Source organism: Anguilla anguilla, chromosome 1 (genome assembly GCF_013347855.1).
Source record: "Anguilla anguilla isolate fAngAng1 chromosome 1, fAngAng1.pri, whole genome shotgun sequence".
In the NCBI taxonomy this organism is placed as follows: domain Eukaryota; kingdom Metazoa; phylum Chordata; class Actinopteri; order Anguilliformes; family Anguillidae; genus Anguilla; species Anguilla anguilla.
The window spans coordinates 52508250-52520347 of NC_049201.1; the positions used below are offsets into that span (position 1 = coordinate 52508250).

Here is a 12098-nt window from a genome sequence, read left to right on the forward strand (position 1 = left end):
CTGTCACAGAAGAGCTTGGTCCTGGACCTGTGTGTGTGTGTGTGTGTATGTGAGTGTGTGTGTGTGTGTGTGTGTGTGTGGTGTGTGGTGAATGATTCATATATGTGTGCAGTAGGACATCTGGTATAAGACTTATGGTACAGGATTTACATATGGAATTGCTGTGCACTTGAGGAATTGCCTGCGTGCTTTAGCTATTTCCTGTGCGATATCGGATTTGTGTGTGATACAGCACACTACCACGGCATGTGAACAAGGGGATCACATATATGTAGTGCAGGATTTCTCTGTGATACATGACACACATATGTGTAGTAAAGGACTAGGGAGTATGGCACAGGAAATAATTGGGCTTTACACTTAATTGGACTAACAAGAAGGGTTTGCTTCTGTCAGCACTCTCGCTCATTCGGGAACATTCACACATATAGGACAAACTAAATTTCATTTTTACTTTAATAAAAAACAATATAATTTGAAAATAAATATGTATACTAGTAACACTAGAAACAGAATGGATGTTATTTAAACATGTATATTTACAGCACCAATAAATATATTAATGTGAAAAAACGCTAAAAACGTGGCTGGACATGATAACAAAAAAAAAACAAGAAAAAAAACACAATGTTGACACACGTTACTTTAACACAAAAACAGAATGTAATATTTTACTGTGAGACCCAGGGGGCGGAGCTCGTGTAAGCTCCGCCCCCTGGGTCTGGGGAACATGGTCAGAGCACAGAGAGGCAGGTTGCTGCAGCTGGGCATCAGACCAATCGCGAATGCGCACTGTCAACACAAAAACACCACAAACACAACATGAACACGCAACTGAATTTGAACCCAACGTGAACCCAACTGTGAGCGCCCACATGGCCATGAGTAGCAGGCCCAGGTTTGGTAATAAATCGAATCTCACACTTCATCAAACTTGCTCCTTCAGGAATGTCAAAGTGGTTGGTTTGTTTGCTTTTCTCCTTTTCTTTAAAAAAAACAAAAGGTGTCAAAAGTTATCATATTTTCTAGGGCAAGGCAACAAAAATGCAAAATATTATTAATATAACACTGCATATAAATAGATCAATTAAATACACAGAATAATGAAAATGTTCTAACATTATAAATTAAATGCAAAGAACTACAAAAAGGGATATTATGTATGTATATAAAGATAGTTATCTCGCCATATCTTTATTATTCTTACTAGTGCGTGCAATGTTATCTTTGGAAAATGAATCTCACAAGCAAATGGACAGATGTTATCCATTTCTACAGTGTCAATGAATGCCAATTCTCCTTGAAACTTAATTTTACCAGGCAATTTAATTTCAGGAGTTTCTATATATACCTACAATTAATATCCCTTTACAAGTTTCTGAGCTCCCAGTCCAACTGGGTTTTAGTCGCCCTGGATACAATACTTCCACAGCTAGCAGGAAGTGGCATTGCTAATGCAGATAGGTCTTCCTTCTGTCTCCTCTTGCATAAATGCACTTGGCCTTTCTCCAGCAGATGAATGGCAAAGTCTCCATTGTCTCCATTCTGTTTCGTGGTCTTCTATGTCCACAGCAGATATTATATCCAGTGAACTTTCACAACTCGATAAGTTCAAAAAAAAAAAAAAACACAGTCCTGTTCACACACCAGCACGTGCTGGTGCATTCGTTTGCTTTATACAGTTCTTTTTAAATAGTTTTTTCTTCATAGCAGCAGTACATATTAATCATTGTCTGTCTTTAAATATATATTCATATTTAAAGAATATGGGACAGGGCTATTCCTGTCTCACTCTTTTCTCAGTCGGTCCAGGGAATGCATCCTCTGAGAAAAAGGTTCAGAGTTCAAAGGTCTGAGTTCAAAGTGCCGTGCAGAGAATCCTCCTTCATGTCTGAGCTCCTGTCCCCGCTTCTCATCTCCTTGGTTTATCACATCTGCGACAACAAAAAAAAGAGGAGAGATTAGAGGGACCCAACTTTTGCTACAACCAGCTTGAAGGTCTGTGTGGCCAGGGTCACATGATGTCACCCCACTTCTGGAGAACAGCCCCTTGCTTTGTATATTTTAAATTAAGCCCCGCCTCCCCCCACCCTTTGACCACCTCAAGTGTGCCATTCCTGAGGGGTCAGGGGTTGATAACGAGTTCTTCCAGATGTTCCATGATTTAGTGACCCCTGGTACCATCTTCAATTATCAGAGGCATTAGGATTGAACTTGCATTAGCCCCATGCTAATGAGCTTACCCCCGACCGCAAGAAGCAAACGGCGTGGGCACACAGTCTCTTCACACCCACCCTTTCCACTAATGGGCCACCGCAGCAATTAGGCTACACCCCAGAATCCAGAATGACAAAAAACACCTGAGCTCACATTTCCGCGGCGATGGAAATCAACATGCATGTGTGGGAGTGAGCACGCAATGTGAGCGCCAAGATTTCTACAATTAGTCAGCAGTGATTAATTGCCATTTGACAGATTATGCATACGTCTGTAATAAATACTCTCATTCTGTGTAATAATTCCACAGGGAAACAACAGGAACAGTCTTGAGTTTTGCAGTGTGATTACAAGCTGAAAGAATGGATTATGGGAAGAGTGTTAGAGCAGACAGAAATTACTCCAGTTAGCACCATTGTATCTGCTTGATGCCATTTCTTTAATCTCCCAAACATATCATTATGTACAGTAAAACATCATGTGACTGCACTTAGGAAGTATACTGTAATCTTTAGCAGGTATACATAACTTTTAAAATGTATGCCATAATTAACAATATGTTTATATCTCATGCTCATACGGAGTAATCTAAACAAGGTATCCGGTAAATGTGGTTTAAAATATGTGTACATTAATGTATATACTGTACTATATATATATATATATATATATATATATATATATATATATATATATATAAAGTAAGTATATACTGTAATTTCCAGTAGGAATATTGTATTTTTCAGTATCTGTGCTGTAGCCTCCACTATGGTATACTTTCACCTTCAACAAGTATACTGTAATCCAAAGCAGGTACAGGGGATTCTCAAACATGTACCCTTTGATGTAGCTATAATCTCCTGCCAGTATGCTTTATTCTGAAGGAGGCATGAGGTAATGTCTTGCTGGTATAACGTAACATCCCACAGATATGTAAACAGTAATTTACAGCAGGTGCACCCTATGCCCTACACGCCCTGCTAACTGTGGGCAGAAAGGAGGGGGAGGACAGACAAGTTCTGAATCTCAGAGACCCAAACTGGTTGGTTCTGACATCAAGCAGTCACAGAGAGCCAAAGCACAAACAGCACCCTAGAGCACGGGAAAACACACACACACACACACACACACACACACATAGCGGCACACAGAGCTTTAGAGGCTAGCGAGATGCATGCTTTTCCCTCCACCGACATCTGCGTTGACAGACAGAGAGATTCTTTTTGTTGTTTGTTGCGATGTCACAAAAACAAACCTGCAAGTTCTTTGGTTTAACTCAAGCTGTCTGGACTTGCAGTATAACTGTGAGTATTTGCAGGAGCATTTACAGGTGAAGGGGTCCTGCACATATATGCGCCTTCTCCTCTCTGAACAAGGCTCACAGTGGCTGCAAAAAGGCAAAAAGGAGAGAGAGAAAGAGTCTAAGCTACAGCGTTCCAGCAGAGAGGGGGAGAGACAGATAGACAGACAGACTGACAGACAGATGGACATGCACCAGCCCCCTGAACACCACCCACCCGACAGGCGAAAGGCATTTAATATTACACCATAATCACACCTCTCATAACGCATTTCTTCTGCTTATCACAGACAGAGAGAGAAGCCTTGAATACTTACAGACTGGGACAACTAGTACACACGTACACACACACCCACACACACACACACACATAAACAAAACCTACATACACATACTCGACTACTAACACACATACATATGGACATACAGACAGTTTACAGACATGTACACACCGACACAAATGCACGTACACACAAACACACACAGACACACACGCATGCATGCACACACACGCACATATTGCATTTAAAGAACAGAGACAGCGCTGAGCAATTAAAAAGGCACAAACACTCGAGAAGTTCAGTGTTCAGTCAACACAAGTCTAATTTTGTCTGGTCACCATTCACCTCAGTATTACAGAATCACATCACAGGTTATCATCAAAGCCATGTCTTTCAAGACAGTTCAAGACCTTCTTGAAAAGTCATTTCTCTAAACAAAAAACTGAACAACTTCAAGTCTCTCCACTCTTATACCTGCTACGCAATTATAAAGATGTAAATTACCGACCAGGTAATATTCTTACAGTCGTGAGAAAACTGAAAAGTTAACCGCACAAAACTGGACAAAAAAAGCCATGAGAACCAGAGCGAGCAGCACAGATGGAGCGGGTAGCGCACAGACCGACCCAGTGACACAGCGACCGAACAGCCTATGATGCGCAGCGACGATGGACGGGATTAGTGCGGCCGTCGGGCAGCCATGCGAGGGTTACCATCAGAACCACCTCACCTCCACAGCCCCGTCATCTCTCCGGCGGATTAAAACCGAGAGAGATGGCATCATGCCAACGGAAGGGTGATTTAAGAGAGACAAATGACCTCCTCCCCAATTAACTCAACAATCAAGAGAGACACGCTCAGGCGAGGGGGAACACGGGACACGTGCAGCTGACATACAAGTGTCGCCTTTTCCCCCTCTCCTTCCTTCTCTTTCTCTTTTGTCCTTCGCCCCTCCCAGGTTTTCTGGAAAATAAAGCAAAACAGGTGTAGGATCTAAGTGGAGGGGAATCCGCTAGATTAAAAAAAAAAGACTCCAGTCAAAAGCTAATCTGCTTCAAGGAGTCCCTCTTTCGCGATACAGTCGACTGAACGGGCAACAGTGGAAAGCACAGTTCTCCACTCCAAGCCAGCCAATAAATGGGAAACAGCCAATGGGAATGCAGCAACAAAGGCAGCACTCTGCCCTCAAAGCGGAACAACGAACGGGCATGCAGGGGGGTGTGACCCACTGACAGGAAGCACTTGCTTTTTTTTCAGTCTATCAGCTAAGAAAACCCCGCATCAGCCTGTCAGACCCATAGCGCATTCACCAAAGGTGTCCACAGTACAGATTCCCTGCAGGTTATTTACGGGTTAATTGTATGCTTTTCCTTCCAACCAGACAAAAACTCTGCACTCTGTCAGTTTCTACACTCTGTTGTAATCAGTGTCAACATGCCCGGCTTCCACCACAATTTACAACTTTAAAAGTAAAAATAGGTTAACTACATAACACCTGTTGCTATGATTAGAATCTGGAAGTAGCAAAGGTCAAAGGTCAGACTTGAGCAACTGTAGGCAGTCAAGGAAGAAGGGGGTGGTGTGAAACTGGACATGGGAGTGCTATATGCTGTAAAGAACTTAACCGACCAATAAAAAATAAACGTTTCAAATGAAAACAGACACGGCTTGTAAAGGGCTCCCTACCTGACACTGATCCTAGACCAGTACACTCTTTTCTTCATAATGATCTCAGAACAGGACCCTCTCTTCTTCATAATGATCTCAGAACAGGACCCTCTCTTCTTCATAATGATCCCAGACCAGTGCCCTCTCTTCTACATAATGATCACAGAATAGGACCCTCTCTTCTACATAATGATCACAGAACAGGATCCTCTCTTCTATACTCATCCCAGACCAGTGCCCTCTCTTCTACATAATGATCACAGAACAGGACCCTCTCTTCTACATAATGATCACAGAACAGGACCCTCTCTTCTACATAATGATCACAGAACAGGATCCTCTCTTCTATACTCATCCCAGACCAGTGCCCTCTCTTCTACATAATGATCACAGAACAGGACCCTCTCTTCTACATAATGATCACAGAACAGGATCCTCTCTTCTATACTCATCCCAGACCAGTGCCCTCTCTTCTACATAATGATCACAGAACAGGACCCTCTCTTCTACATAATGATCACAGAACAGGACCCTCTCTTCTACATAATGATCACAGAACAGGATCCTCTCTTCTATACTGATCCCAGACCAGTGCCCTCTCTTCTATACTGATCTCAGAACAGGACCCTCTCTTCTATACTGATCGCAGAACAGTGCCCTATTGGGCCTGCACAGTGTATTGGTTTATTTAAACAGGCAAACAAGGCATGAAAGGGGTTTGTGATCTGAGGTCAATGGCATGGAAATGCAAACACAGCCACAGAATGCTGATAAGCCAACAAACTCTGCATTGCAATGAGAGAGATTTAAGTAACATATCACACCCAGGGGCCAGAGAGTGTAAGGTCTGTTGCGCACCACCTCCAGGTATGTATGTTAGGTCTTGAGCAAAGACTCTGGTTCAGACAAGGTCGGACTGGAGAGAAGACAGAAGGGTCTTCTATGAACACTGTCTTACACCTCTCATTCTCCGCTAATGTACCAATACTATGTATGGCACCATCACCTGTCAAATCTCTAGTATTGAACCAGTCCCTCTACAAATCTTTCATTGCATTCCATATGAACGCCATTTTAACCTGTACACCATTTCCAGCATGCTTCCATAAAGCATCTACTACAGCAATGAAACCATCAATACACCACTATTATAATCTTATTACACCTATTTAACCAGATTACACATCTTTCCTATATCTATATCAGTTCAACAATAGCACTAGGAATTTACACATTTATCACACCTCTATAACAACAATACAACTATACAACTTCATTGAATCTATTTTCCTGATATTACAGTTTGATTACGCATAAATTCTAACAGGAGCACTGATAGCATCACCCATTACAGCACTATTCCATCTATTACAGCATTATTACAACTCTATTATATCACTTCATTTCAATACATTCCGAGACTTTAGCGCTCAGTTACGGCACTAAAGTTTCGCTATTTAAAAAAGCAAAAAAATAAAACAAAACATTTACTTACTTTGCTTTCTTCTCTTTCACTTCTTTCTTTGGTCTGAAAAGATTGAGAAAGACAAAGGAAGTGTGACTCGCCGATCTGCACAGGGGAGCGATTTGCATGCGTGTGTCTGCGTGCGCACGCGCGTCTGTCTCATGGATGCATGCATGACCGCAAACAGCAACTCTTACCTGCATTCACAACTTGTGTGTTCCGTAAAACTCAGTAGGAAATTGTGCTGCGTCACACGCAGTTTTACTCGTTTGACCTGCGGAGAGACAGAAGCAACGACAGGGCTAAGAATTAGTCATGAAAAATCAAGACGCGGGGGAAGCCCGGCTCCCAGTGCATTCTCTCTGACCATAGCCTGACACTGGAGAACCGCAAACACTGCATCCCACCCCTGTATCACACTCCTAGTGCCAAAAGCTAGCCCGACCAAAGCCTCGATTGGCCTCGACATCAGCAAGCATTCAAAGAGTGCATGTGGGGTAAACAACATAACTGACATGCCAGGGCAAAGTCGTGAGTTTCCCCTAAAGAGAAAGAAGAGATAGAGAGTGAGAGGAGGGGGGAGGAGAGAGGAGGATTAAGAGACAGAGGGCATGAGAAAGGAGAGAAGGAGGCAGGCAGGGAAATTAAGAAAGAACAGGAAAAATGAAGAAGGGAGGGAGGGAGGGAGGGAGGCAAGAAAAGAAGGGAAGATTGAGACAGGTGGAAATGGGAGAAAGGCAGGCGGAAGGAGCAACAGACTGGAGGACGGTAGAAGGAGAGGGAGAGAGAAGTAAACTCAAAGACTGCTCACTTCCAGGGTGACGTTGCGCGTTGCTACGGGAACGCACTCCAGCGCCTCGTCGTTGCAGCAGCCCCCGCAGCGCATGAGAACGACGCAGGACGGGATATAGGTGTGCTCAATCTCTTCTGGGTACTCCTGGTAGATGTCCACAAGGAGCTCCCTAGGCCGGCAGAGACTCTTATTGTACACGTCCATAAAGGGGACCACTACAGAGAAGAAGGGTAGAATGACAATTACTATCAACCATCATCATCATCATTCTCAACATTATCTCCATCATCATGATAATCATCACCGTCAACATCAACATCATCAGCACAATCAACACCATTAAGCTCAATATCATCATCAGCCTCATTGTCCAGACTCTTTTAAGAAAACCAGCACAGGCCTGGGTGCAGGTCATTGACCCTCAGAGCGACACTTGACAACAACTTGTTTTCCTTACACTCCTTCCATTTCCCAATGTCTGGGACACAGAGGGCCTCTAATTAATCAGGGACAAATTCACAGCAGTTCTTCCTGACTCCTTCTCTCTCTCTCTCTCTCTCTCTCGCATGTGGGTGGCAAACATGCCTGTCCTGCTAGCTAGCTACCAACTCAGTCTACACACCCCCTTAATCCCCAACAACGCCAGAGCCCTTGTCCAGCCCAGAATAATCACTACCCGGGCAACCTCGGCCCCTCCCTGTGACCCCAGCCGCCCTCTGACCTTTGAGACGCCACAGACGCTGGTGGTCTCAGGCTGTCTACAGACATATGACCCACACTCTCACGCCACCTGAAAAACCTGCAGTGCAGTAACTGCGTATAAACTAGGTAGGACATCTGATTTATGCAGCCCAACTGGTGAGCGATAGGTCCATGAGAACAATGAACAGCCTGACAGAACCAGCCCAGTAGCCTCTTCTGTTGACAATAGCCATGGACAAACACTGTTGGTTCCACAGCTAAACAAGACTAGCAATCAGGTCTATAAGGGAGTACGTTTCTCTGATTCTTTGAGGCAATAACATTGTCCTTCTCAATAATATTTAATAACATATATATTAACCTTAACAGACACATCTTTTTTGGAGTCACATACGTCCAGGGCCTACTAAAGTCTAAACATATGCAGGCTGACATCGTAAAAAAATGTCTCCAGATCTGACCGCTGGGGGGCGCCTATATCAAAAAGAAAAAAAGCAGTTCAAACTCACAGTATCACACTGCGTACGATACCCACCGTCATTTTTACTGTTTTCCACCTCTTTGGGTATGACAGCAGTCTAAAAAAACAGAGAAAAGTACATATTTACACATTTACATTAATCTGCACACACGTACACATTTAAACGTGTGGATATTATTCGAGATTCATTGTTCATTCACGCACCAATAGTTCATGATTTTATTCCATAGGCTCGTCTACAGATATCTTTAAAAGCAAATAGCCTTTAGTGTTATCTTTTATGAAGAACACACTGTATGTTTGTTTTAAACGGCCGTTTCCAGCGTCATCAATAGAAAGATAATGTCTCCAAGCTCTTACAAGAAAACGCATGCCAACGTTATTTTATTTAACATGTAGTAAAATATTCAGTGTAAAATCAACTTTTAGACGTGTGTGTTCTGTTAAAGCTGAACTAACACTAGACATTTTTCTGCGCCCATTTAGCTAAAATGAGGATGTTAACTTCATCGAGATGATTAGCTTTGCTTCACACAAAAAAGTTTCCAGTCAGTCGTTTCCAAGAAGTAAAATTGGAATGTGGGTTGAATGATCACCTGAGTGCAGATCTTGGCACCGTTTACGCACCGTGTCATATATTCATCTCTCAACGTATCCGTATCGCGGAATATGTCTGGTTTGGCACAGTCGCACCTCTTACCATACTACAGAGTGGCGATCGCGCAAGAGCTTTCAACATTGCGTGAGAAACACGTCAATTTAACCTGAGCAATACGGTTGGGTGAGGCTGGAGTCGTTTTTGTTTCATACGTAATTCAACGCCTTTGTAGTCATACAAGATCAATACATTGGGAATTGGTCAAATAAAACAATAATTAAAGTTACTTCTTCTTGGGTAGAAAGTAATCCACCCCCACCCTTAACCCCCGACCCCCCATTGAGGAGTGAAAGTAAACCGCAAGTAACTGAGTAAAACTAGACTGTATTTGATTTGCAAATAGGGGGAGGATCTGTGAATCTTTATTCTCACGTCTTGGAGGAGTGTTACTAATTAAATTGATCGTTGTGAAAACAACGGAGACGTTCCAGTTGTGGCGCAGCATGCTACATGGTCAACAGTCAAATCGGATTTTGGCCAGGAGCAGAGGGAGTTCACGGGTTGAAGGCCGATAGGATTTTGATGATAGGCTACCACGTTTCCCCCAATTTATTACATGGGTTAAAAAAGCGTGTAATTCATAAAAGCAAATCAACGTCCCTTGCAATGCAAATGTAACTCTAGTTTAACTAATTTGTTTTAAAATGGCGTATTCATTGTTGAAGTTGTATTTGACATCTAAAATAACTGACGTTACGACAATCCCAAAATTATTTACAACTGCATAATAATAACTGCAACATCCAAGTGACATATAATTGTTGAAAAATTGGAACATTGGAATTGTTGAAAAATAGCTATTACAACAACAGAAATAATAATAATAATAATACGGTATTGAGTAAATACATTAACGTGAAATCGGAGGGAATGTAACTAGTCTCCTGTCAGCTCAAGGGAAGCTAAGACTATGACTTGACACACACAACTCTGTTTCTAATCCTGCTAGACTATATCAAAATGCCACTGTGTCTTTAAAAAATAATAACAACGGAGAATGTGACTATGATCAGGCCTTCTTAATTAGTGATGTAAAAGTTCCAAACAATACCAATACAAATAACCAATATGGGACACGCAGCTAACAAACCAAAGTCACACGAACAAGACAGTTGCTGGCTATGTTCTTGATGTTTTAAAAATACAAATACCCACAGGACAGAACAATTGGTTAGAACACGAGCTATGACCTATTGTGGACCGACAAGGACGATGTAGCCTACTTATTAATGAGACCCTAACGCTGTTGCCTTCCCGAACTATCTGATTGGTCTGATTTTTGCCACCCACTACAGTATTAACGCATGCAGATCTTACCTTTACAGCAGATAAATGTGCAAGTGCAAAAAATAATTTATACAAGCTGGCAGCAAAGTTCATGGTTGTAATTCCAAAGGTGAACGTCGTTGTTTCAAAAAAATTCAGCTGACAAGAGGCTTCATACACATTTGCAGGAATTAAACGCTAAAACATGAATAATTTATTGAAGAGGGCTATAGTAGGATGGGTTCCATTCCAGTCCTACGAGGACAGACCCGACACCTGGGAAAAAGCCGTTTAGAATAACTTGTAAATGCTGCCACTGACTCTCAATTCATCCAGAAACGACAGAATTCCGGTATGCGTTTCACGTTTCCTTATTCAGGCAAAAAAATCTTCAAAGGATATTACAATCCAAAGCACAGCAGATATCACATATTCAATAGATCAACCCTCTCCAAGAGGGTGCTCGTCAGGGGAAAGCACCAACACTTTAAAGACTTCCAAATACAACTATTGCGCTCGTTGTGTAGTGCAGCAGACAAGGGTCTAGGCTACATATGATCACAAAAATGAAAGCCGCAGTCTACTGAAATATATGCCTGTGCAATGTGATCAATCAAAAATCCCTTCTCCGAAATTCGCTGAATGTTATTTCCGTGGCTCCTTTCCTTTATAATTTTGTTAACAGTTATTGCATCCAGATCCGAGATATGCAGTTTTGTCCCGCTGTCTCTGAACTCGGTCCGCGTGCCCGGCTAGTGCTCTGAACCGCTACTGAGGGAAACGGGAGGGTGCCGGTGACTCAATCCACCGAGCTGAGCGCTGATTGGTCTCGCGAGCGGGTGGGTGGACCCTACCTTTTCGTATTCAGTTGGTTTTGCGTTATAGCAAATTGATTCATAATGACGCTTTGAAATCGGCTCTTCATTAAAATTTAACGAGTAAGCTTCGACCAATAGTACTGAGTCTAACAATGTGTTGTAACCATGTTTGAGGTTCTAATGGTGCGTTTCATTGTGGATTAGCTCATTTCAAATAAAAAAGACTCCCGCGCTGGTAGCATGATGTGAATGAATGAATGACAAACTGCAAGTAGTTGAGATTTGACAATTGCAATTGATTTTTCCGCTGTTTTTGTCTAGCCACGAGTTATTTTGGTGCTCGTAAATGTAGACTATAGTCACGGACAATGTGCCAAAATTAAATGAGGTTGTTGCAGTGTCTTCGCCACATTCGAGCGATTCGTCAGAGAGGTAAACAGCGCGTGCTG

At 42.5% G+C, this 12098-nt stretch overlaps 1 protein-coding gene across 3 annotated transcripts; it reads right to left on the bottom strand.

The window, feature by feature from the left end:
* Positions 1–438: 438 nt before the first annotated feature.
* Positions 439–11589, bottom strand: vegfaa (vascular endothelial growth factor Aa). 3 transcript variants are annotated; one of them, XM_035395900.1, is made up of 8 exons: positions 10883–11589; positions 8962–9004; positions 7743–7939; positions 7129–7205; positions 6962–6994; positions 4696–4761; positions 3473–3604; positions 439–1934 (listed from the first exon to the last, which is right to left on the bottom strand). In XM_035395900.1, the coding sequence occupies exons 1-8, from the start codon at positions 10943–10945 to the stop codon at positions 1913–1915; spliced, it is 633 nt and encodes a 210-aa protein (XP_035251791.1). In that variant the 5' UTR covers positions 10946–11589; the 3' UTR covers positions 439–1912. The 3 variants fall into 3 exon arrangements, with proteins under 3 accessions (XP_035251791.1, XP_035251800.1, XP_035251811.1); XM_035395909.1 differs by lacking the exon at positions 4696–4761; XM_035395920.1 differs by lacking the exons at positions 3473–3604; positions 4696–4761.
* Between the last annotated feature and the right edge of the window lie 509 nt (positions 11590–12098).